The sequence below is a fragment of the Neltuma alba genome, unplaced genomic scaffold (assembly GCF_004799145.2).
Source record: "Neltuma alba isolate B1F8T4 unplaced genomic scaffold, ASM479914v2 tig00000105_pilon, whole genome shotgun sequence".
In the NCBI taxonomy this organism is placed as follows: domain Eukaryota; kingdom Viridiplantae; phylum Streptophyta; class Magnoliopsida; order Fabales; family Fabaceae; genus Neltuma; species Neltuma alba.
Window position 1 is genome coordinate 479,897 of NW_021631921.1, and position 26,917 is coordinate 506,813.

At 34.6% G+C, this 26,917-nt stretch overlaps 1 protein-coding gene across 1 annotated transcript; it reads right to left on the reverse strand.

The window, feature by feature from the left end:
• Positions 1-479: 479 nt before the first annotated feature.
• Positions 480-26,696, reverse strand: LOC114735322 (disease resistance protein At4g27190-like). Its single transcript, XM_028923327.1, has 5 exons — positions 23,727-26,696; positions 22,290-22,961; positions 21,424-21,675; positions 17,224-17,233; positions 480-520 (listed from the first exon to the last, which is right to left on the reverse strand). The coding sequence occupies exons 1-5, from the start codon at positions 26,694-26,696 to the stop codon at positions 480-482; spliced, it is 3,945 nt and encodes a 1,314-aa protein (XP_028779160.1).
• Positions 26,697-26,917: the final 221 nt, after the last annotated feature.

Below are 26,917 nucleotides of genomic sequence, written 5' to 3' on the forward strand. Positions count from 1 at the left end.
AGAGGAGGTCCACTGTGTGCACGCGGGGAATTGGAATCATTCTTCACTCTCCGTGTTCTTGGGTTTCGGCCAATTCCACCATCTTCCATCAATCCAATTCCACACCATCGCCACCATCCTCCTCAATTACTCCCATCATCAGCGCCAGGCTACGAAACAGAGGCGAGCAGAGGAGACGCGAGAAGAACAGGGGCGACAGGCAGTATTCGAATAATAATCTTCTTCATCTAAACGGCGAGAGCAGATACGCAGACCAGGGGAGCTGACGGCGCAATGACAATCCAATATTCTCTCCATTCTCTGCCAGTCTTCTTCTTCGCTGAATCTCCTGGTGGCAGACAGATTAGCGACAGCGAGAGGGAGCAACAGGGGAGCGACGGCGTCATCCTTCATCAACTCTTGCACTGTTCTGTCACGTCTCCTCCATGGAAGCTTGCAATAGAGTATTGATTTGTGGCATTTTTTATGGCAAACCGTGGCTAGAGCTTAATAATCAGTTTTAGTTGTTTTAATTTCTTGTCTAATAATTATTTAACAATTTCTAGGTCTTAGGATAGTTATTTTGATTATTAGAAAATCTTTTATTATTTAATCTAATTATATTTGGAGATTATTGGGACTGGATTATTGTTTAGCATTTGATATTAGACTGTTTATAGCTTTAATTTCAATTATAATGTTGTGGTTATGACATTTGTATTGATTTTGGATTTAATATATTGTGATTTTCTGAGGTGGCTTGAAATCTTAGATCATATTGTCTATTGCTGGCTTTAATTCTGTTGTTTTGGATTTAAGAGTTCTAATTAAGCATTGGTTTTTAGCATCCTTAATCTCATTTTACTATTCTGGTTGCAGTTAGTAAATTGGGATTTTAGGAAAATATTTTGTGGCAATTCGAGGTGGCTTAGTTGTTAGATTAAAAGCTTAATTATAATTCTAAATTCATTGTTTTAACTCCCGTATCTTTTGGAGCGAGGATTACTTGCGTTGTTGAATTGGAAGATTGATTATTATCATTGTTATTTGTGTGTTTCATTTTCATTTCTTCAGTCTTCATTCATTTTAATAATTGTTATATAAAAACAAAAAAAAGTATTTTAATTTCAATTTAATTTAAGGTGTTTACTTAGCAATTATCAAATCAAAAATCTTTTTTTATAGTTTAGGTTACTTGCATTTATTTACTAGGATTTAATTTCATTTTCGGCTCCTCAAAGTGAATACGACCCAGATTGTGCACTATATTGCATTAATTCGGTTAATTTTTGGAAAAATCCCAAAACGACAAATTAAGAGCAGTTATCTTCAAACCACAGCTTCTTTAACAGCATCATCAATGTTAGCATGAGTTTGAAACAAAGTCCAAGCTTCATCTTCTAACAAATCAAGTTGAATTATCTTCTGGCATCCCAACAAGGTGCATACATCAAGACAGCACGTGGTCATAACAACTTTGCAACTTCTTTGATGATTTCCCTCAAAGGGAATACCAATGTCCTCAAGATTCAGCATACCCCAAACATCATCTAGTATTATCAAAATTCGTTCACCACTTTGTAACTGTAGTGCTTTTCTTTTTGCCCTCCCCGTTTCAGATTCTTCCTCCAATTTAAGCCCCAACATGTCAGCAATTTCGTCTTGAATTTTTCTTGTGTATGGGCTTTGAGAAATTGTAGTGAACACAACTCGATCAAAAAGCTTTGACTCTTTAGCTTTCTTTAGCTTTCTTTCCCACTTCTCTCACCATGATGGTTTTCCCTAACCTCCCATGCCCCATAGCCCAATCATGGAGCCACCATCATATTGTAATGCCTGAAACAACTGATCAAAAGCCATTTTCGTAGAGTTGAAGAGCTTAAAGTTTTGAGAAGAGTAATACTCTATATCTGGAAAAATAATGGGATGGGAAAATGGATTGAAGTGATCACCCTTTGCATTTAGATCAGTCATCCTCTGGGCTATCTCAGCCAAATTTTTACAGAGACAATATCCCCTCCAAGTGGGACACCACCCTCGAAGGCAGCCATGGTTGGCCCTTAGTCCTTCGTCCAATTTATCCACCTCTGCTCTGAGGGTCTTCACGTCATTCTTCCACTTGTTAACCTCATCATCAATACTTTCAGTCCTGTTGATGGCCTCTTGAACATGTTTCTACACCCTCCCTTGCTATAATATCAGCTCCTCCTTTCTGATCTCAACATTTCTACTAATTTTGCTGACACAGAACAAACATTTTGGCTGCTGTAGGGTTGGATCCGCCAAATATTCAGCAAGTTTTGCAGCTACTGACACTCCCACCTCTGCCATTTAATATTAATAGCAGGCTGAAAGGAGAGCCAATCGTCATCATCATTAAATTATTAGCTCAAAATTTTGTTTTGAAGAATTTTTTAAAGCATCTTGCGTACTTAGTCTTTCACGAAGATATCATCAAGATGAAAAGAATAACTTTTTTACCCATCCAGAGTAAATTAAGAAAGATAATTTTTTTGGTTCAGCTTTCTACCTCTGATGACAGTTTTTTTTTTTTTGGCCCCGGCTATGTTCAGATATTAGAGCAACAAAATTTATTGTTCTACGATTTGTTTTTTTCTAGCAGAACGCTGCAAGAGTGAAAGAGAAGGGGGGAAAAAAGTAGTCTGAAAATGGCAGCAGTAATTATTACTAACTAAGAAGTTATTTATACTTTGAGAATTGGGAGAGATCACAGATAGATGCTTATGTGTGGAAAAGCAAATAGAACAATGGTAAAACAAAACAGATATAGAAAAATCCAGAAGATTAAAGTTGGAAAAAATGAGACTCTGAATCAGGAGGAGGATATTGCTTCATACCTGTGATGAATTTGAACTTTCAGTCCTGGCTTGCAGATTTTCAAGAGTGAGAAGATCAGAATGGCACTGCGATGACCAGATCTGGAGAGAAATTGAGTGGTCAACTAATTGGAACTTGGAAATTGGGAGTGACAGCAGAGCCACAAAACGCGCCGCCCTTTCCCAAAATTCAAAGGTTAAGAAATTATTTCTGTTCGACTTGAAAATTATCCAATTTAGCCTCCGTATTATTATTTGCTTAACTAGTATCATATGAAATCACTATATAGTACAAGTGGCTGAATATACTCATTTATATATATCCTCACTTGACTGTCTCTTAGCGTATTCGTTCTTCATAATTTGTCAAGAGTAGGGAAAAATATTATCTCTGTGGAAGTTCATTTCTTAATTTGATAAAAAAAAAAAAGGCAAGAAAATATTGTTCAAGTACAGATAATGTGAAAAGGAGGGGGATTGAAAAGAAATTCAGAAAGAAGATTATTGCAAAATCTTCAATAAAAGTAGCTTTCTTAGTCTTATTTTTAGTATTGAAGGTACGTAGTAATATATTCTTTATTTTGGGATGAGAAAACACATAGGTTTTTCCATTCACTGTAGCTTTGCTTTAATGGAGCACATCTGGGAAAACGAGATGTCAAAATGTGCCCATTGAGAAACTTAAGGTTGCCTAAGTTGAAATTAGTGAGAGATTCCCTTAGAGCTTATGATTAACTGATGAATCAACCATAAATTAAAGCTCTTGCCATCTCCATGCACGTTGATAGTTGGAGAATGCATATCAAGAATGAGATGATTTATTAATGAAAAAATTGGAATCTAAACTTGGTTTATATCAATTAATCAACTCCATTTGCAATTATTATTAAAAAAATTATTGCATGGTATTCTATGCAATATCAGTAATTTCAAATCAAATTTTAACGAAGACGATATCATTTTGTGTAGTGTCATTTCAAATCGACTCTTATTGATAAGTTTTTAGTTTTTTTTTTAAATTTGTTAAGCACTTAGTTTATAAGGAGATGAGCTTTCACATTCGAATTTTGCATATCACATACATACTATTGTGATCTGGCCTACTCGTTATTTTTAAATATTAAAATTTTAGCTCTTGATTGATCGGCACTTGAGTCCATGCGATAGGGATAATAAAATAAAGAGGACTACTTTGAATTCAAAGAACGCATTTCAACGTCTCTTTTCCCTTTGCTATCTCCTCCATTTTCTGATTCTATCTTGTCCCTATGAAACAGAGCATAACAAGATACTGGACTTGGTGGAAAAATACCAATAAATTATTATTGAGTAATCTGTCAATACTTATACTACAAACATGGACTCTTAATGGGCTTACGGCCCAATACATCAATACATTGGACTCTAGTCTCTCAACACCCCTCTTCAAGTTGGGGGCTAAACAAACTAACAACACCTAACTTACGTATCAATCTCTCATGATCTTCACTACCTAGAGTTTTTGTCAAAACATCTGTTAATTGATTCTTACTACTAATTAACATGTTGTAAATCAATGACTCCTTGTTGTAGTTTTTCACGCACAAGATGAGAATCTATTTCAATGTGCTTGTGCATTCATGAAAAACGAGATTGCTTACAATATGAATTGCAGCTTTACTATCAAAGTAAACCTTCACTGGCTCAACTCCTCTAACATCTAGATCCTTGAGCATACATGTCAGCCATGTAACTTTAGAAACGGCTGATCCTAGAGCTCGATATTCTGCTTCAACTGAGGATTTAGACATTGTTGGCTGCTTCTTGGATTTCCAGCAAATTTTAGATCTACCAAATTTAATTATGAAGCCAGTTACTGATCTTCTTGTAGCATGATGAGCCGCCCAATCAGAGCCTACATAACATTCCAAGTCTGTTCTACTTGTTGCAGTAAGAAATATTCCCAATCTAGGGTTATCCTTCAAGTATCTCACAACTCGTGTTGCTGCCTCCATATGAGATTTCCGTGGGGCACTCATAAACTGACTGAGAGCCTACATAACAAAGCATATGTCAGGTCGAGTCATAGTGAGATAAGATAATCTACTTACTAGATGTCGATATGTCGAAGGTTCTTGAAGAAGAGGATCTAGGTCAGCTGGTTCCTTTTACTTTCTTCTGTTTGCCTTACTGGACTTCATTTGAATTCCTAGACCTGACAATTTGATGCTTCTCTCCATAAGAACTTTTAATGGCTTGGCTGCACTTAAACCTACATCTGAAATGAGATCTAAAGCATATTTTCTCTGATTAAGAATGATGCCTTTCTTAGACCTTGCCAACTCTAACCCCAAAAAGTATTTAAGCTCTCTTAAGTCTTTAATTCTAAACTTTCGATGTAAATGATTTTTAATGTCATTAATCCTGTCAATACTATTTCCAGCAACCACAAGATCATCTACATATGCCAACACTATAGTAATCTCATGTTTGTTTTGTTTGACAAAGAGTGAATAATCATATCTACTTTGTCAAAACCCCCTTGTATCAAAACCTCAGTAAGCTTTGCATTCCATTGTCTGGATGCTTGCTTGAGGCCATATAAAGATTTGTTTAGTTTACATACTTTGGTGCTTGCAAACTGATCAAATCCTTGAGGGATTTTCATGTAAACTTCCTTATGAAGATCCCCCTGCAGGAATGTATTGTTGACATCCGTTTGAAATAAATGCCAACAATGCATGGGTGCAAGAGTTAAAATACATCTAACAGGTAACCATCTTGACAACTAGAGAAAAAGTCTCAAAATAATGGATTCCTTCTTGTTGACTATATCCTTTAGCCACTAAGCAGGCCTTATACCGTTCAGCACTACCATCAGATTTATATTTAACTTTGAAGATCCACTTACAACTGATAGCCCTTTTACCTCTTGGAATATCCACAATCTCCTAAGTTTGATTTTGTTCCAGTGCCTTCATCTCATCTCTCGTGGCACTCATCCACTTGGGATCCGTACCTACATACTCAAAGCTATAGGGCTCAACAACATTGTCAGTGGACATCAAATATCGTTTATAATCAGTAGAAACATGAGCATAAGTGATATATTCATGTAAAGGATATCTACATTTTACCTTCTACTTGGCAGTCACTACATCTCCCAAGCACATATAGTCATTCAACAAAGCAGGAGATTTTCTATCTCTGGTGGGTATATGTGACCCTTCCATGTGGCATTTAGTGTCAACATTAACTTCATCATCATGATCATCATTATATTCAGTAATATCAGGATCATCAGTAGTGCTGGTCTGTTTAGGATTAGGTTTGATGGGGACATCTTCATCATATAGAAAGTAATTTGAAACAGATTTACTAATTCCATTCTCTAAATTACCAGACAAGGCATCTTTGAAAGAGAACTTATTTTCCATAAAGCTTACATGTCTACTTACAAACAGAGTCTTGGTTTTGAGGTTATATAATAAGAATCCCTTTTGATTAGCAGGATATCCCATAAAAGTACATGCCTTAGCCCTAGGTTGAAATTTAAATAACAGCAAAAGCAAGGCAACCAAATACTCTCAAATGATTCACTTCAGGTTGTTTTGTAATTCAGAATTTTTGAAGGGGTTCTGTTAATCAAATAAGAAGCAGTTTTAATACCTTCTCCCCAGAACTTAATTGGAATACTAGAATGGAAAAGAAGACTTCTGGCCACATTGAGTAGGTGCCTATGCTTATGTTCAACCACCCTATTTTGTTGTGGTGTGTATGGACAGGTTGTTTCATGAATAATGCCCTTTTCATTAAAAATATATCTCAGTTTACTATCAGTAAATTCTAACCCATTGTTAGTTCTTATTCGTTTTATCACAGTAGAAAATGGGATACTAACATAAGTCATAAAGTTTAACAGCAGCTGAAAACTATCATTTTTATTGATCATCAAGAAAGTCCAAGTACGTTTGGAGAAATCATCAACAATAGTAAGGAAATATCTGTGTCCTTTATAAGTAGGTTACCCATAGGGACTCCAAGTATCAACATGTATCAATTCAAAGCAACAAGAAGTAACAGAAACAGAATGAGAAAAGGGAAGTCTTGCTTGTTTAGCAAGAGGACAAACATCACATTTGGAACTGGACAAATCTATGATATCTTTCTTTATCATATCTAGATGCTTGAGGACCTCTAAAGGTGCATGTCCTAGCCTATAGTGCCACAGTTGAGATATCTCCTTCTTTGTTCTATTGGATTGAAAATTCATAAGAACATTGTCCAAGTTTAAAATTTTGCCAATCAAGTATAGTCCACTACAGATTCTATCAATCACCTGAGACTTCCCAGTTAAAATCTCCTACAATGTACAAAACTCAGGATAAAAAGAGAATGCATTGTAGTTCCTTAGTTAATCTAGACATAGAGATGAGATTATAGCAGCACGCAAGGGTATAATAAACATCAGATAATGTAATGTTAGCAGAAAGTTTTACTGTGCCAGTATGTGTTACTGTGATCTTATCACCATTTGGTAATATGATTTTTCTAAGGGGTCCAGAATAAATTGTAGCACTATCTAACATAGTGAGATTGCTAACAACATGATATGCTGCTATAGAATCTAATATCCAATGGGTTTACAAAGGTCAGAGGAAAGCGCATTAATATTACCATAAATGTGTTCCTCAATGTAGTCAGCTGTGCTGATTATTTCCTCAATGTAGGCTGCCTTCCAAGGCTATCTGAAGTTGCAGATGAATTGGATTTCTATTCTGCTACTGCTTGGTTCAATTGAGGCACTAAAACTCTTCGACCTTTGAAGTTAGGAGGATACCCAACTAACTTAAAGCATTGCTCTTTCTTGTGGCCTCGGCAATGACAGTGGCTACATTCATCTTGTGATCTTCCTCTACCACGTCCTCTACCTAATCTCCCCCCTCTAGTTGCAACAATAGTTGCCTCAAATGGATTATAGGATTGATGTGAGCATATGAGTTGCTGGTCTTCATCTTGGTAGATCATGGCGTGTGCTTGGTTAACATTCAGTAATGGAGACATAAGTAGAATTTGTGATCGGGCTTGGTGAAAACTGTCATTTAATCCTATAAGGAACTGGAAAGGACGTTGCTACTGCACTATTCTGATATATTCTTGGGTAGTTTCACACTTGCAGGGAGGCAATGGTACTAACAACGCATATTCATCCCATAACTCTTTGAGTTTGGTGTAATATGCAGATATTGTGAGAGTCTCCTAAGTTATAGAGGAAATTGCTTTCAGGAGAGAATAAACCTTGGCACCATCAACTTTGTGAAATCTTTCTTTGAGATGATCCTATACCGTGTGTGCATCATCAGCAAATACTATACCATTGGCTATTTCCTTGTCCACAGAATTAATGAGCCAGGAAAGAACCACCGCATTGCAGCGGTCCCACTGTTTCTTATGGTGCGGTTCACTGGTCCTAGTGTAGGTGCCTTCAATGAAACCGAGCTTATTTTTACCTTGTAATGCCAGACACATGGCTCTGCTTTAAATAACATAGTTATTGGAGCTAGTGAGGACTTAGGGGGCTAAAGTGGTGGCTTGGGTGTCTAAAGGATGCAAGAAGAGCGGATGATTTGTGTTGATGATTGAAGCATTAGAAGTCAACTTCTCACTCATCGTAATGAGTTCTTAGAGAGTCTTGGGTGCGTTTATGATTGGTATGACTGAAGAGAAATTCTGGGAAAATATAGCAAGTGACTCACTTGCATGACAAATGACAAGATCGAAAACACCGGAATCCTCAAAATCTCAGTGATGGAAGATCGTGAATCTTGATCTGTTTGTGTAACAAATGACAAGAGTGCAAATGCCAAAATCCTCAATATCTCAAAGATAGCAGATCGTGAAATCTTGATCTGTCTTGATGAGGAGACGGGGAGAGATTGAAATGGCACTGTCACAGACCAGTCCCAATGGGCCAAGAACTTCTGATAGTGCCGATGTCAATATTTCTGACACAAAACGAAATGGGAAACCCTGTTAGTTCACAATTTGGGTTTCGGGTACTGCAGAAATGACTGCATTGCAACACTGTGATGGTTTCTAGCGAGGAGGCAATAGGGCCTTCGACTTTCGCCTTGCAAATGGGCTCAATCACTGGATTCTAGCTCTGATACCATGTGAAATAGAGCATAACAAGATATTGGACTTGGTGAAAAAAGACCAATAAATTATTATTGAGTAATCTGTCAATACTTATACTACAAACATGAACTCTTAATGGGCTTATGCCCCAATACATCGATCCATTGGACTCTAGTCTCTCAACAGTCCCCCCCAAGAAAAAAACTATTTATTGAGAAAATTATGTTTATCATGGTATTAAAATATTTATTTTTCTTTTACAAATTTTATGTTTTTAACTTGTAAATATGAGGATTTAACTTATAAATATAAAAAACTTAATTTGGATTTCTTTCATATCTTCTCATTTTCTAATCTTATCTTTCCATTATTTGGCACTCTCTTTTCTTTATGGCCCCGTTCACATGTCCTGTTGTGGTGATGTTGTTAGTAAAACTCGATTGAGTATGAAGAAAGCTTAATTAATTTATCTAAATTTAGAGTAAAATACATCAATTTTCCTTTATTTAACTTGAATTACAGAAACCTTTCTTTTATTTTATATATGACCTTTCTTAAAATCAAAATATATGTTGCACAAATCTTCTTTTTTAATTTTGAGATTCAACTTCCACCCTTAATTGACTGTTACATCATAAGGTTGACCTTCCTCTCCTTAATGCAAATATTACTTAATAATTATCATTTAATCACATATGATATATTTTTATTTAAAATTAAAAATAATTTTAATACATATTTTTAATATTTTTTGTGTAATATCCCAAATTTTATAGCTACAAATTTATAAGATGTTTAAGAGGCATAAATATTTAGTTAAGGCCTCAAGAAAATAATTATTCTATAAAAGTCTACTATTGAGTAAGAAATATAGGAAAATAAAGAAGGAATAATTATTAAAATATATAGTGACCTAAAATAACTAAGGAAAAATTATAGATGGCTATTTTGGGAGATAAATGTATTTATGGATAAATAAAAAGGTAGAGATAGTTTAAAATCTATTTTCCTAAATAAAAGGCTTATTTTCTTGAGAAATTCAAGAAAAATAGTTATAGGTTAATCTTCAGCCTCTAAAATTTAAGAAAGTTATTTAGTAAGCCAAAGAAACTAAAAAAAAGAAAACTCCTACAAAATACTGAAGATCAATTTTAAAAACTATTTAAGATTAAAGTAAAAATTTAGAAAAGAGAGAATTGAGATAACAGTTATCTTGTGAAGGGAAAAATAACTTTTTGGCCTTTTACCCAATTATACACGTCTTTCCCCACGATGGTCATTCCCAAATTCTCACGTTCGTGGCACGTTTTCTGCCTCCTTTTCACTACCTTCAGCCACCTGTTTCCCTTGCATCAGATTTCCTTCAACAAGCTTCCCTTCTCTTTCTTAGACAAGTATCGTATCCAATAAGCTTGATGGCGTATATTAGAGTGAGAGTCTGAGAGACAGTGGGGAGGCCGATTGAGAGACTAAGAACGAGAGAGAGAGTGAGAGAAAGAGAGCTGACACTGAGAGGGAGATCCAAGCAGGGAAGCTTTCGGGGAGGAGATAGATTACGCGCAAGTCGGCTTTCGAACCAAGGTGGACCCCTAAGTCTTCTCCCATCTTTTATTTCTTCGATTAGATGATTTCAGTACGAAAGGGGTGATTGAATTCTGGTTCTGAGTGAGGGGAAAATGATGATTAAAGGTTCGAAACTATAACTAAAGATAGATTAAGTTAATATTTAGCATTGCATGTGTTGGATTGATTCTGTTTTGTGATTACGAAACCCGATGCTTGTTGTTTGGGTGTGTGTGTGTGTGTTCGTATTGTTCGAGTTATTTCCTTCCTCTGAATCATTGTCATTAACCGATGAGATGGGTTCAATTGGGAGAGAAATCACCGATTTGGTGAAGATTAAAGCTTGGGTAGTTGAAAAATAAAATTGATATAAAATCAGTGACTTTGTTTTGATGTCTCTTATGTGGTTGCATGTCGCTCATTGGCCATTGGTTTTTGGATTTGAGAATCTGTAGCTCCTCGCATGGAGGAAACATTCGAATTCTTGTGCCAGCATTATTGATTTTCAAAAATTAAAAGAATAGTTGACTCAGGAATAAGAATTGTATATATATTTATATAATTGCTGAAAATAGAAGCTTTATGTAAGAAAGCCGATTATCTGTAAGTTCCCTTATTTTGATCTATAAATGCAAACGTACACTTGCAGTCGGGTTCTTTCTTGATTGAGCTAAGGGGAAGTGATTTAAATGTGATACTGCTGTCATTGATATTAAATAAGAGTCTCTAAAGGGATTTGAAAATGCTGGAACAGGGAGATTGAATAAGAATTGTATGCTTGTATGTTGCCACGAGTCATGGGACTAGGATTATTGAGTTTGAAAACTGATTATAAATTATTGTTTGGGGCTTCTGAATGTTAAACCAGAGATTCAAGGCGTTAGAGTATGTTTTAAGGATGCTTAAACAATGATCGAAACAGTGTTCTTGAAATTGGAATCTGTTGAGTTGTAGTTTATATGATATATTGTTAAAATTGGAACTGAATAATGTATGAGAACTTGCTGGTTTATACTTCTGAATATTAAGCCATTATAATAACTTATGAGCTGGGTCTAGAGACTCTTTAATGATGGTTTAATATCCGACATAAGAGCTAAAATCTTCAGGGGAGCCGTTCTGTGTAGACTGAATGGTTAAAGAATTAAAAGAAGCATGCCTATGTTATGAAACTAGAAAATAATTTTCAGGTTATATAGTGCTACTGTTTGAAACGTCTGGTGGTTAAAAGTTGATTATAAACTTGTAAAAATATGAGTAAAGCAAGTGAATGCAAGGTGGTCTATAGGGATGCGTGTAATGGACTTTCTTATTCATGTTTTCTGGTTGCTGAAATTGAATATTATTGTCATGAAATATTTTTGTACAAGTTGATGATTGACACTGTCAATTAGTGAATAATTACCTTATATGTTATGGGTCCGTGTTAAATTAAATGCTTAGGGGTCATTAGCTGAAAAACTCCTTGTTGATTAATATCAATACATGTGATAAAGCCATAAGCTGAATTATATGTTTAGATGTTAAACTGTTATTCTTAGCTATGTGAGTGAGATTGAATGTTCAAAACAGATAATAAAAGAAACCGAAATGCTTGATGAAACCATCCATGTTTGTGAAATGTATAAGAATGAACTAAACCTGAGTGCCTAATTTGAAATTCCTTTAAATATCTCTAAATGTCAAGTTAATATTCTACATAGCTATTTATGATCGAAGAGTATTTGAATGATGATTTAAGTTTGTTGTTTTGTGTTCTTGCATGCTAAGCAATTGTTTAAGGAGCATGAAGAGCTAATAACTAAGTTAAATCGTACTGTCTTAGCTAAATCATAATAGAATAGGAAGTTAAGAGAAATATAAGAAAGAGGAAGTGTTAGAAATCTTTGGAAATATGTGGATGAAGTGTAAATTTTGGGCCAAGATGACCAGCCACCTTAAGAAAAGAGAGTGCCACCTTGAGAGAAGAGAGTACACCTAAGCGGGGGTTATAAAAAGATTTAGCTAGTTATGGGTTAATCATAATCCCAATTTTAACTCATCCTATATATGTACTTGTAATGTTAGGATTTAATTGGCATCCTAGCTTACCAAGAAGAAACAAAGAGCAAGGTACCCGCACAGGAGAGCAGGTGGAAGGTAGTTTTAGTCATTCTTTTATATGTTTTGTTTTGGTTGCATGTCTGTTTATGTCATAATGCTATAGTTAAGCATGAGAACATGTAAATTGCCTTACCAGTTATTGCCATGGCCATGTGCATGCATTTTGCTATCCAATATATGCGCATTTAATAGTTAATCAGTTAATAGTTGCACAGTTATGTAGTTAATCAGATGACAGCTGCACAGTTATTCAGTTAATCAGATAGTAGCTACTCAGTTATTTAGTTATCAGTTAGCAGATGTTCAGTTAATCAGTATGTATATGATCAGTTAATCTCAGTTAATCAGTTAGCAACTGCTCAGTTACTCAGTTATGTGCAACAATTATATGAGATTCAGTTAAATGACAGTGAATATGCCTCAGTTAGTTATTCAGTTCAGTTATTTTGTAAGGTGTTGTTCTCCATGGCTTATTTTGCATGCTCAGTTTTATAAATATATGAAATATGATTACTGCTACTAGGATTCTTTGAATCTCACCCCTCCTTTCTATTTAACCATAGGGCCCAATTCATTAAAGGAAAAGAGAAGCTGGTGGAAGCTTAGCTAAGGTGGAAGGAAAGAAGAGCTTAGTGTTTAGTTGGTTAATTAATCTGCAATGTTTTTGTGTTTGTTATTTTGTAAGGTGTTGTTCTCCATGGCTTATTTTGCATGCTCAGTTTTATACCATGCATAATATATGAAATATGATTACTGCTACTGGGATTCTTTGAATCTCACCCCTCCTTTCTATTTTGTAAGGTGTTATTTTGCATGTTCAGTTATTTTGTAAGGTGTTGTTCTCCATGGCTTATTTTGCATGCTCAGTTTTATACCATGCATAATATATGAAATATGATTACTGCTACTGGGATTCTTTGAATCTCACCCCTCCTTTCTATTTTGTAAGGTGTTATTTTGCATGTTCAGTTATTTTGTAAGGTGTTGTTCTCCATGGCTTATTTTGCATGCTCAGTTTTATACCATGCATAATATATGAAATATGATTACTGCTACTGGGATTCTTTGAATCTCACCCCTCCTTTCTATTTAACCATAGGGCCCAATTCATTAAAGGAAAAGAGAAGCTGGTGGAAGCTTAGCTAAGGTGGAAGGAAAGAAGAGCTTAGTGTTTAGTTGGTTAATTAATCTGCAATGTTTTTGTGTTTGTTTCCCCCTTCCTTTTGTGATGCCTATATTTCATTTTGTGAGGTTATGTAATTTCCACTTATGGGATGTATGTACCTTCATAAGGAGTAGTGTTTTGGGGGTGACTTACCATAACTGGGTACTTAGCATACATATATGCATATATTAATGACCTATCTATAGTATGAATGGTTTAGGATTTACCAAGTATGATTTATTAGAGCTGAAACAGGAAAGTAGAGTTTTCTGTAGAAACATCTGTACAGCTCTGATAAATTGTTGTTGCTATTAGATCACAGTAGTACGATTTCAGGTATTATTATATCGTATAAAACTTTCAAAGTTTAAAATTATAAGTTTTAAAGTCAAAGTAGATAAAAAAAGTTCTAAAAATACTACCTTTTTAGTGTAAAACCTCAACCATAGTTTTTAAATATGCTTTCGTAAAGGTATATACATTTTGTCAGGCTATTAAATCGATTACATATCATACATTTAATTAATTTTATAAATACAAATTTTTATTTTAATAATTTCATTTATTTATTAAAAATTAATTGTGTTGTAATTTTTTTAAAAATATTTATAACAAAGTTAAGTTTTAATTTAGTAAATTTAGTAAAAATATTAAATAGATCATTAATAAACATTAATTGTGAAAGATAAACTAGAGATTTAATATAATGAATGGTAAAGTAATAAACCAGATTTATTTTAATATATTTTTTAATTAAAAGTATACTTCAAAGAGTCTTTTCAGAATTTTTTTTAACGGTATTAATAATTTAAACTAAAATGTATGTCATTAAAATAGAGAGTAGGTTCGTATAATTAAAATAAAATAGAAAGATAGTTAGAATATTTTATTCTTAAATTTAATTGCAAATTCATCAAGTTTCAATTTTGATAATAGCAACGTGGACTTAAAATTTGGATTAAGTTGTATCCATAAAATATTTTGTCAGATGCATTCGAGACATTCATCACTTAAAACTTAGAACGTGCACCCAGTACCCAAGATGCAGTTTTTATTTTTTTAACTATTGGAGTGGACCACTGTTCTTACTTTTGCATATTGGTTTACCAGAGCGAAGAATGTCCCTTTAAATTCAATTTTGCTTATTTTCTTTAATTGTACTTAAACTTGAAAGTAACATCAATTAAATTTAATAATATTTATGTGGAAAATTTTTTTTTAATAACATTTTTGATCTAAAATCTATCTTCTGAGACTGTATTGAAAATGAATAAATGCGGCTCAAAGCATGTGGCTGTTATTAAGAGAAAAAAAAAAGGTAATTGTACTTTTCTATATTTTTTATTAAGGATAGTACATAAATGAAAAAAAACAAAATGAAAAGCAATTTAGACAATATATAGACTCATTTACACATTTAAATTTAAAAGACATGCACAAAAAAAAAAAAGGACTTACCCTAGTTTTTGCAGTTGACATCATGTTGTAAATACTATGTATTTTTTTTACGTCGGCTTTCTTTGAAAGGACCAATCACACACTATACCAAAGGCAAAAATGTACTATCTTTGATCTTTAGAATAAGATCTAGATAACTAATTCATAAAAATTAAGAAAGTTAGTTATCTATCTTCTAATTAATCTGCCTCTTGCAAATCAGTTGCCTCGAACGTTGAGGCATTGCATGAACTAAGATAACATATTCTGTTCAATTATTCCAGGACTCCGTAAGTATGCTAAGCAATATCATCCGCACCTTACAGATCTATAATCCGCTTTAAGGTTCCTATGAAATTAATGGTTATTATAAATTTTATTACATGAAAAATAAAACACGAAAATTTTGCAACATTGGGCATCAGTGACCTTGCCTGGCACTTCATGACCGACAATTAAGCAGTGACTGTGAAGCTTTTTGACAGTTTCCACTTCATCATGTCTTGCGTATATATGTATCATCAAAAAAGATCATTTATTGTTGTTACATTTTATTTATTTCGATTATAGTTTTTGTAAATAAAAAGAATAAAAGGAGTGCGCTATGCTTTTTCATCAAACGACATAATTAAATGATAGAATGACATAAGACTTTCCTTTTTGGCTTCATCCATCATTTTATTATAACCGATTTGATTTCTCATTTGTCGCCCATAAAGTCTACTGAAAAAATGCTTATAAAAGTAGCTATAGATTACCCGTTAATAATGGTTTTCACATGCTTGCACACTTTAAGAGACTTGAGAAAGAGGATATTAAGAAGATGATGAACTTGGAGAACCCTCCATCAAGAAATACGGCAGTTAGATTTCCTCATCATTGAGCTGCCCTTAGGTTTAAGGCAGATAACCCAGGAGTTTGGGCCTTCCATTGTCACTTAGAGTCTCACTCGCATATGGGCATGGGTGTGATTTTTGCAGAAGGAGTTCAATATGTAAAGAGAATTCCTACTAAAGGCTCTTACTTGTGGACTTACAGGCAAATTTCTCATAAAGAAGAACAATCACGATTAAGGCTCTGTTTGGGTGCTCCAAAACCGTGGTTTCAGAAGCACTTTTCCGCAAAACGAGATAACCTCCTCCACATATTTACTTCGTAATCCGTAAAAGCACTTCTGAAACCATGGTTTGGTTTTTATCCAAACACTCCCTAAGACTACTAGGACTTTCTGTACTTGTGAGATGTAGAAGTGTTGTTATTTTTTCTTTCATAATTTTGTTCTTGTTCTTGTTCCATGAGTGTGAGATTGTTCATGACCTAATTCTAACTTGCTCAGAAGCCTATATTAATAACAATAATTAAGATTCATCTTTACGTACCATCCGTCTCTACCATCCACTAATGTCGTTTTCTATCACAAAATGTAGTCTTTGGAGTTAGTTATATATGTTAGATCCATAATTAAATATTAAATTAGTAATCTTGAGGCCTACTTAACGGATGAATCAAAATGCTTCAGAGAATGGTTGTGGAAATAGGAAAGAATTAGGAAAACAGGAAAAATGTTAGAGGAAATTAAGTCCCTGCAATACTTCTTTGTATTCATTTACTATCTGGGCTGGCACAAGGGAGAGTTTAACCTAGCCCAAATATATATATTTAAGTTTTCTTTTCAATATTTAATACTAAGTATTTTATTTTATTATTTTGATTAATATTTTTATATAATTTATTGATCTTATGATTACCATGATGATTTAATTTTTATGTTTTCAATTTTTTTAATATCATTGAAAATTTTAAATTGATGTTTTAACTCTATCTCATATGAAAATAAGGGATAAATATTAATATATATAATTCCAAAAAATGACTCTTCCTTATCCCAATATTAATTTTTAAAATGAATGCATTTTGAATGATAAAAATTATATTATTTTAATTCTTAAATAAAATTATTTTGATACTTTTAATAATAATTACTTTTAAAAAAATAATTTAGAGACAAGTGTACACCTTCACTTTTAATAATCTAAGGATCTAAGAGGGGAATCAGGTGACACTAATTCGTTATGTCCAAATTAATTTAAAATTTCCTAAAAATGGTAGCTTTTCCTTGGGAAAAATTATGAAATGTTCTCCATTAAAAATTTTATCGACAAGATGGAGATAATAAATTTTAGTGCATATATAAAAAATACTGGTACTCCGCAAATTTTTATACACAGCATTTTTTTTTAACAAAGTTTTTTTTTTGCCCAAAGAAATGTATTCATATCATTCAAAGAAAAAAGAGTCTACAGAACATCATCACAAAAACCAGGAAAAAAAAAAAAAAACTGGCTCCAAGGCCAAAATGTGTCAACAACAAAACACAAAACAAGAATTCTAAATGAAAGTAAAATGGAACACTCTGCAGCTAAATAATGCAAGCCAACTTCCAATGCTTCAACGAACAATAAAACGGCTATAGAAGGTGTTAGTCTTGAGACTTGCTCAACAAAAGAGCCCAACTTCTTTGACGCCAATGCTGCATCTTTAATCGCAGCTTTAATCCACTCCTTTGAAACAAGAGAGGAAGGAATGCATCGGAATCCAAAATAGACCTCCAGGACAAGCAGCCTACAGCAACTAGACCATACATCATTCAGCCTGAGAGCACCAACGTCTAACCGCAACACTCTATTTATAACCAAAGATAAAACCAGAGACATCAAAAGACAATCATATTCTCCAGGTGGAACCCATCTCAAATCATCCTGCTTCTTTAGAACAACATGTCCCAAGTTTGCATAATTTCTTTTCGTGCAAATAATATTAGTTCCATGACAGATCCATGATCTGTTAGTGAGAAAGCAGTATTGCAGCCACAAACTCTCCTCATAATCAACATAAAAGGACTAGATTAGATTCTGAGCTAAAACGATAGCAAATAGATGGATAATTACATTCCAAATCAAATCTAGCCTCATTCGACTCTCCTTTCCTTCCATTTCTTTCCCATGTAAAGGATAGTTGTTATATATTTCAGAAGCTCTCCTCAACTAGTTCCTGCTCATCAAGATGATACAAAATTTCAACAAATAAATCAGGACCAAGCAGGAATTGGCATAATTTAGGGACATTAGGTTCAGAAAGCCTTCATCACTATACCAGTACCATCTTGGAGTCAGCGAATGCATAAGCCACGAAGATAGCTCCAACCTAACCTTGAATCGCTCACCATCTTTGGATCAGAAAAACAGAGCACTCGGATTGATGCTATTACAGTAGAGATTGCTTCTGAATATTTCTTCTACCAGTGAGATGCCGGCTTTTACAAGCCGATCATCCTCACCACTCTTTAATATCCACATCACGACCTTTGATGATCTCAATCTCCATCGCTCCGACATTTTTTCCGTTAGGGATTTGCCCTCAACTAACTTGGCTCTGCCTTGGCCATCAACTCTCGGTCCTAATTTCTCAGATCTATAAAACAAATGCTTCTCCATTTTGTTCCTAATAAGCTCGAAAAAACACAGACCACGACACACACACACCCTCAACCCACACACACCGCCAGACGTCATCTCCCACGGTAGATGCCGAAGAGAGGCGCCGAAAGAAGAGCTTCCACTAACAGAGAGAAACAGTCTCCCACAAAGGGAAACCCTAGGAGAGAAGAAAAGGGGCGAAAACCCTGACTCCACTAAGGGATTTGATTGATATACAGAAAGTATTAGTACTCTGGCCACAAAAAAAAAACTATTCATAAAAATTCATATATTTTGCGCCACAAAAAATATTGCACCGAAAATGAATGAATGATCATTCATATATTGGCAAAAGTTTTAATTGAAACTTTGGAAATTAATATTTTCATTTGTTGACAACAAATCAAAGTATTTAAATAAAAATGAGAAAAATGAATCCAAATAAAGCAGCGTCGTCGTCGTCGTCATATTCTTGTTCTTGTTCTTGTTCTTCTTCGTATTGTCGCTGCGTGACTGCACAGATATGAGAAGAATGACAATCTCAAAATCAATTTATAATAGACATTTAGTAGAGTGAAGAATAGATTTGAGGAAAACATGCAGCATGTGTTTAAAAAAAACCATTTAATTCTCTCCTTCTTCCAAAATGTGTACATTAATACATCTTTTTGACAAGAAAATGGATCATGGAGGAGATGGTACATTAGTAAGGAAGAATCTGTTGATGTTAAATCTGTTTTTAATTAGTTGTTAATTTGTATTATGTGAACAGTAAATGCTGACTCTCTACTGGTGAACATGCATTGTGCGAGTTGTAAACTTAAAAGCATTCTAAATAATTAATTTGTGAATTTGGCCCTTTACTATAATTATGTTTATAAATAAATTCAAAATTCAAAATACATAAAAATTTGGTATGGTGTGCCAGGCCAAAATTTTCAAGTTGCGAAATTCAAAATATGGGTAGAGGAGTGGTGGATAGTATAAATAATGTGCGTACCTTTGAAGAGCAGCAAGTGTGGTTTCGGAGAAGTTGGAGCAATCCTCAACGATAAGATATTTCAGCTTTGGAAGCATGTTGTTGTTGATGAAGCCTTCCTCTTCGATTTCAAGTTCGTTGCAATTATAAAGTCCCTTTAGTTGAAAGCACTCTTTAATGGTCAGATCTTGCAACTGTGGAAGATGGCGAGTAGAGGGAAAAGAGGGAAAGAGCCATTTCAACTTTCTGCATCTATTGACTGTAAGATGTTGAAGCTTCGGGAAGCAAAAGGAATTAGAGGAGGATGCATTTGGAAAGCGATAATGCTCTTCTTCTGATGACATTATTTCCTCCATCTCTTCACATTCTTCAATGCTTAGAAACCACAAACAAGGTAGGCTTCTAATCACAGTGCTTGGGAACATACACTTCAATTTTCTACATTTACTCACAAATAAACTCCTAAGATTTTGGAAGACCATGAAACTGGGACTCTCCCATACAGATACGAGGTTCATTGAATCCTCCAAATACAAGAACTCTACTCTTGAGATCACGACCGTCCCTTTTTCTTCATTTACTGGCAATTCTTTTTCTCCATTTGAAAAAGTTTGAACATTTGAATCTTCCGTTGAAACCTGTGGCAATTGTAATCCCTTTTTTTTTAAAGGACAAATTTATTCACATCAATCAAATTTAGAGTATTCAAAGTTTCTTTTTTAAAACTTGGATTTAAAAAAATTAGATACATTGTAAGCATACCAAGCAAACTCCTTGCTCTTTACTGATGTACAAATGTTTATATATCATCAGTGTATGGCTACAGGCGGAAAAAAATCAATTTATAATTGATTGAGTTTAATTTCCTATAAAATAGTTTGTGAATCAACACGCACACAATTATTCTTTCACTGCCATTTTTTTGGGTGAAATTTCCTAGTCACAATTTGATATGAAAAATTTTAAAAGAATACATTTAATAAATATTAAAAAAAACGTGAAATGAAGTCTCACAACACATATATATTCCATTATATTTTCATCCACTATGATGTAAAATTGAAAGAAATTCTATTTGTGTCCATGCATCAAGTATTTTATTTTCTTCTTCACGTCCTTGAAAATCTCCTTGTAATTTATAAATTCCCTATATAATTTATACGGCTACCAAAATGACATATATATGATGATCCTAATCACATATTATTCCATCTAATTTTGAAGACTCTAATCAAGATGATATGGAATATTCATTCATACCAATATTGTTCCCAATTGTTGAAGAGCCCTTCCCAAAGTTGAATCCACAAATTTAGGGCAGTTCCGTATGCTGATGTCACTCAGATGCGCCTGCATCTGCAACCCCTGACAAACACTCATCAAATTTGGCAAATTTATTAGCCGTATGATCCTCAAGCTGGAAAGCACAATTGTCTCACTGGAGTTCGTATCACCTTCACTGCTATGTCCAAAAATCACCTCCAGTTGATTAGCCTCAGTTATTGACAAAGAGTCTAGTTGTGGAAGAATAATACCCGTGGATGCAGAGAAGAGTCTTTTGAGCTTGTTGCACCTCTCAACCTTCAACTCCCTAAGTTCTGGGAAGTGAACTTCAGCATTGGACATGATCTGATGTTCCTCATTTTCTGAAATTATTTCCTTCAGTTCTTCACAATCAGATAAGATTATGGAAGCCAATTTGGGAAGGCTGGTGTGGACAATAGTGCTTCTTGTGAACAAAAACTTCAACCTTTTATTGTGAGTTACTTCTAAGGAATGAAGATGTTGAAAGCTTAAAACTTGCGTGGGAACAAGACCTCTCGCCATTTGTTCTTCTGATCTCAACATTTCTGAGTTATTGGTTTCTTCTTGCTCATCATCACCAATCACTCGCCACTTGTGTTCAACTCCAGGACTTCGAATATCAAGTTCTCCAGCATTCAGAACAGAAAGCGGAAGATTGAGAGCCTCATTATTATTTAATTGGTTGTATTTCAACACATACTTCCTTACGAGTCGCTGCATATAACATGGAAGTGAAAGGTGAGGGGATAAAATATTCTAAGTTCCGTGAAAAGGTTATGAAAAGAAAGAGATTGCAATACTTTCAACATCTGTATCTATTCGTACAAGTTAAGATTTTCAGTTCTTAACTGGTAACTTAGATTTGTATGCAGGAATATATGATGTCTTAGTCACTTGCTTGTCTACATGCCAGAATCATGTTAAAACTGGAAATATATAATGCTCTGCATTGCCGAAATCCTTCTTCTCTTCAACTTCTATGATTTGAACTATCATTAATTGTGAGGTAACATGGTATAAGAAAAATTTATATCGTATTTGTATCGGTAGTACCAAAATAGTCACTAGTTGATAAACTAAACCGCAGTTCGTTTGGTTTGTTTCATGAAATGCGTAATGATTCGTTTTTGAAGCAGCTTTTTGTATGTAGAAAGGAATGTATTAGACCTCAGTTCATGAGCTTAAATGAACAAAACAAAACATTAAAACAAAAAAAAAACGAAGTATTAAATATTCAGCCCGCATGAATTTAATTAATGTTGCAAATAAAAAAAACATAGAAAAATATTTGCAATATGGAGAAATTACAAATGCAGAATATTAGTTACCTCGTTAGTCCAATCAATAGTTGCACCCATCATTGGCATAAGTTTTGGGCATTCATGAACGTTAAGTGTGCAAAACTCCCCTGTCTGCAACTTGAATCCTTGGCAGACATTAACAAGTCTTGGCAAGTTCTCAAGTCTCATAGATTTCAGGTTTGGTAATGTAATCTCCTTTTCACTACTGTCAATCTGATGATCTTCAACCTTTGAGCATTTGAAAATTTCTTCCATTTGAGAAGAATCTGATACGGTTAGAGTGCTTAGTTGTGGAAGCATTGAGACAGTAGGACCAATCATGAAAGATAAAATGAATTTAAGCTTGTTGCACTCAAAGACTTCCAACCTCTTTAATTTCGGCAGACAGGATTCTGCATTAGCTAGATTTTTCTGAGTCTTTTCATTCTCCAAAAAGATTGCCTCCAACTCCTCACAGCAAGATATGGTTACAGAAGTTAACTCTGGAAGACTTTGACACATATGAGCAGAAAAGACATATTTCAATCTTGCATGATTTCGCAAGACTAGTTTTTTAAGGGATTGAAATGTTGGAAATTGTTCTTCAGAGCCTGTCTTATAGAGGGAAATGGATTCTACTCCACAGTTATGAAGTTGAATACTTTCTATAGTTGTCAATGACCTGTGTTCTTCATTCCTCAGTGGATGGCTCTCAAGTTCCTGCAAATCCTTTGTGAAAGAGGGAAAAAAGAATAGAAGAAAATGACATGTATTAACATAATTCCTAAAAAACAATAAATTGAGATTGATTAAAATTCTATATATGCACATGTATCATTCTTACATAGACTCAGTCCATCAATTTTTTGGTAAATTAAACAAGATCAGCCATTTGCATATATAAGAAAACAAATATTACACACTGAAGTTAAGTTACGAATTTTTTTAGTTCAATTGGTTCAATATACATGATGGCAAATATATACATACATATGTTTCACAATCAATGAAGTACAGGAAAAATTATAACGAGGGACCCATAAGAGTCACTGATTATGGTGGGCCGTTGAAACGGTAAACAAATCGAATGTCTGAAATAACAAAATTAAAATTCTACATGTACCTGTATTTTATTTGTTTAATATGGAGCACATCTAAAACCAAAGTTGCTACTAGTAATTGCATTTTTATTTTCATATTGCAGAGTAATTCCAAATCAAAAGCAGGGTGAGACTCAAATGCACAAAAAGAATGATGTATGATTTTAGATATTTTAATTTCATTTGTTATTTTAAATAATAGAAGAATGTGAATGAATTAATTGACTGGATCATGTCTCAAGATGTATACACTTGAACACTATTTGATATTTAACGCTTACTAAAAAAATTTAAATCACATGAACAAAGACATCTTATTATATAAAAAGCTTTAATTTTTTTTTTTTTTTGCAAATCAAATTACAATATGTGAGGCAACACGTACCAGATTTGGACAATCCTCCCCTTCTATTGTCTTTATAGATAGCCACCGTAGATGATACCTCTTTGAGCAAATTCCGACAAGGTTTGGAAGATTTGTCAGTGTGAGGTATTCCAAAAGAGAAAGAGCTATTTGAATCTCATCTTGGTCACGTAGTGGTTGTTCTTCATCAGCATTTTCACCGAACACAAATTTCATCTGAGGAGCAGTTGTTATGGATAGACGCTGCAATTGTACAAACCTTTGAGCTAAAAAGACCGGGCATACAGATTCTAATTTGCGGCATTTATCAATAGACAAAATTTTCAATTTTGGGAATCTAGAATTCTCCCATGCATCACCATCACCCTCTCCCTCTAATGCATGCTTCAGTTCACCGCAACTTTCTATTCGGAGCTCTTGTAAGGACAACAAAGTGCACATAGTAGAGATAGCGAAGAGAGATGTCAACCTCGGACAACTGAAAATATTGAGAAACTTAAGATTGCCTAAGTTGCAATCAGCAGGGAATATGTGGAGCAACTGAGGGCAATTGGATATAGTTAGTGTTTCTAGCTTTTGGAACAAGCTAACAGAAGAAGGACCACGATGTAGTTGTTGAAGATTATCCATGTCTGTTAGCACTAACTCACCCAATCTTGGGGCAATCGCATCTTCATGAGCATTAATTTTGTCAACAATGCATTCCATCTCTGAACACCTTCTAAGATAGAGTTTAGATAACTCATTCATGCCTCCGCTAGCTTGAACAACATTAGGCATGAAACTTCTGCTGCCTCCCTTAAGCTTATAACATTCAATTGCAGTTGCTATTTGTGCAAGATCCTTGATTCCTACACCTAACATGGCGATATTTAACTGAACAAAGCGTAAATATCTTGCACTTTCATTTTGAGGTGTCAAGCCTATGTTACGCCCCCCAATTTCTATCCTATACCTTCTCAGTTTCATCAAAGCAATAGGGGCCATAAGGCATTCATAGCATTTTGCATTTTTTGACTTTGGAAAATGCGTGGAAACATACAACTCTTCTAACTGTGAGCACCTTCCTATTACTTGGTAACAACATTCACCTATGTTACAATATGACAAATCTAACAACTTCAGCTTGTTTAAATTTTCAATTCCATTCGGCATTCTTTTAAACATACTTCTTCGCAAGTCAAGAATTTCAAGTCTTGTAAGGCTTACCACAAAAGAGATGTCACGTAAATTCCAACCTTGCAATCGCAAAGTCTGAAGATTAGACAAGTGTTGAATTGATTGAGGTTGTAGCTCAATCCTATGGAAATACTTGCACATCATAATCAATGCCTTGAGTCCTGTAGAGCCTTCAAATGATGCATGTAATGCATCAACAAGTTTCACAGAATCTAATAATAGAAACTCAAGTTTTGGAGCACCCAGTTGAGACAAAAATTGAAATAATATACCATCATCATACCATGAAGATATAGCATAGCAATCTTTTATAACTTCATCAGAAATCAATTTATTCCATTCTTTTCCATTGTTTACCATAATGGTACTATTCTCTTGAGTTGCTACCCATAAAGCTACATCACGAACTATATCATGCATTTTCACACATTTTTCTTTTCTGGAGCTGACAGAAAACATCAACAATGAAGAGTCAACGAGAACATTTATAGCTGCTCTAACTTGGCTCCTTGCTATTTCAAATGAGTCAGCATCTTTGCATAGGCCTAATCCAACTCCATATCTAAAAAGATCTTCAATTTCGATTTCATGATCTTCAGGAAACATGGCGCATACCAAGAACAACAACTTAGCCTCTGCATTTCTCAAGTAATCGTAGCTTAACTTGAGACAAGTAAAAGCTTTATCCTCATCAAGTGGCTTTGAATGTCTCAACCTGTGCAATACTACATTCATCTCATCAAGTCCTTTTCTTCTTAAGCACTTTCCCATGGCCACAATTGCAATGGGTAGTCCCTTACATTCAGCGACAACTTCTTGAGCCACTTTTCTAACACCATCATCTACTCTACCATGAGTTTGAAATAGATCCCAAGCTTCACCTTCTGTTAACAAACCCAGGGAAATTGTTTTCTGGCAATCCATCATAGTACACACTTCTTGACGACGTGTGGTGAGAAGAATTTTACAGTTTCTTGGACCTTCATCCCTATAGGGATTCCCTATATCCTCAAGGTTCAGCGTATCCCATACATCATCTAATATAATCAAAATTCGTTTGTTTGAACTTTGTAATTTCAATGCAATTCTTCTTGCCCTTCCCTCTTCAGTTTCTTGCTTCAGCTCAAGTCCCAATAAGTCCGCAATTTGACCTTGAATCTTCCTGATATTTAGAGTTTGGGTTACTGTTGCAATTATAACTTCATCACATAGCTTTGATTCTTTGGCTTTCTTTCCTATTTCCTTTACCAATGTGGTTTTGCCTGAACCGCCCATACCCCACAACCCGATCATAGAGCTATCATCATCTTGCAATGCTGCCCATAGTTCATCATGTGCTTTTTTCGTTGACTCAAAGAACATAAAACCTTTAGAAGAGTGATATTCTATGCCTTGAATAATAACAGGATGAGAAAATGGATTGAAGCGATCACTCTTTGTGTTTAGATCAATCATCCTCTGGGTTGTCTTAGCCAACTTTTTGCAGAGACAATATCTCCTCCAAGTAGGATACCATCGTCGATGACAGCCATTGTTGGCCCCTAGTTCGTCCTCCAATTCCTCCACCTCTGCTATGAGACTCTTTACATCATTCTTCCACCTGTCAACCTCACCATCAATCCTCTCAGTCCTGTTGATGGCCTCTTGAACACGTTCCTGTACCCTTCCTTGCTTGAGTATCAGCTCCTCCTTTCTGATCTGAACGTTTTTGGTGATTTTGCCGACACAGAACAAATACTGCAACCGCCGTAAAGTTGGATCCACTAGATATTCAGCAAGTTTCGCCGCTAACGACACTCCCACCTCTGCCATTTAGTATTAATAGCAACCTGAAAGGAGAGCCATTCATCATCATCAATTGACTAACTCAAAATTTCATTATGAAGAATTGAAGTATGTTAATTACGTACTTAATGTTTCATGAAGATATCATCAAGATGAAAAGAATGCTTTTTCCGTAATCCAAAATAAAATAAGAAAGATCAAATGTCTCGGCTCAGCTTTCTCGCTCTGATAACAGGTTTTTTTGGGGC

What these genes read in the sequence shown, in the direction of transcription:
- LOC114735322 (XM_028923327.1), bottom strand. Translation starts at nt 26,696, where the DNA reads ATGGCAGAGGTGGGAGTGTCGTTAGCGGCGAAACTTGCTGAATATCTA. An exon ending in GGGAGGATTGTCCAAATCTG is followed by an intron (nt 22,962 to 23,726) that starts GTACGTGTTGCC and finishes AAGGATTTGCAG; the next exon opens with GAACTTGAGAGCCATCCACT. An exon ending in CTATTGATTGGACTAACGAG is followed by an intron (nt 21,676 to 22,289) that starts GTAACTAATATT and finishes TGTTATATGCAG; the next exon opens with CGACTCGTAAGGAAGTATGT.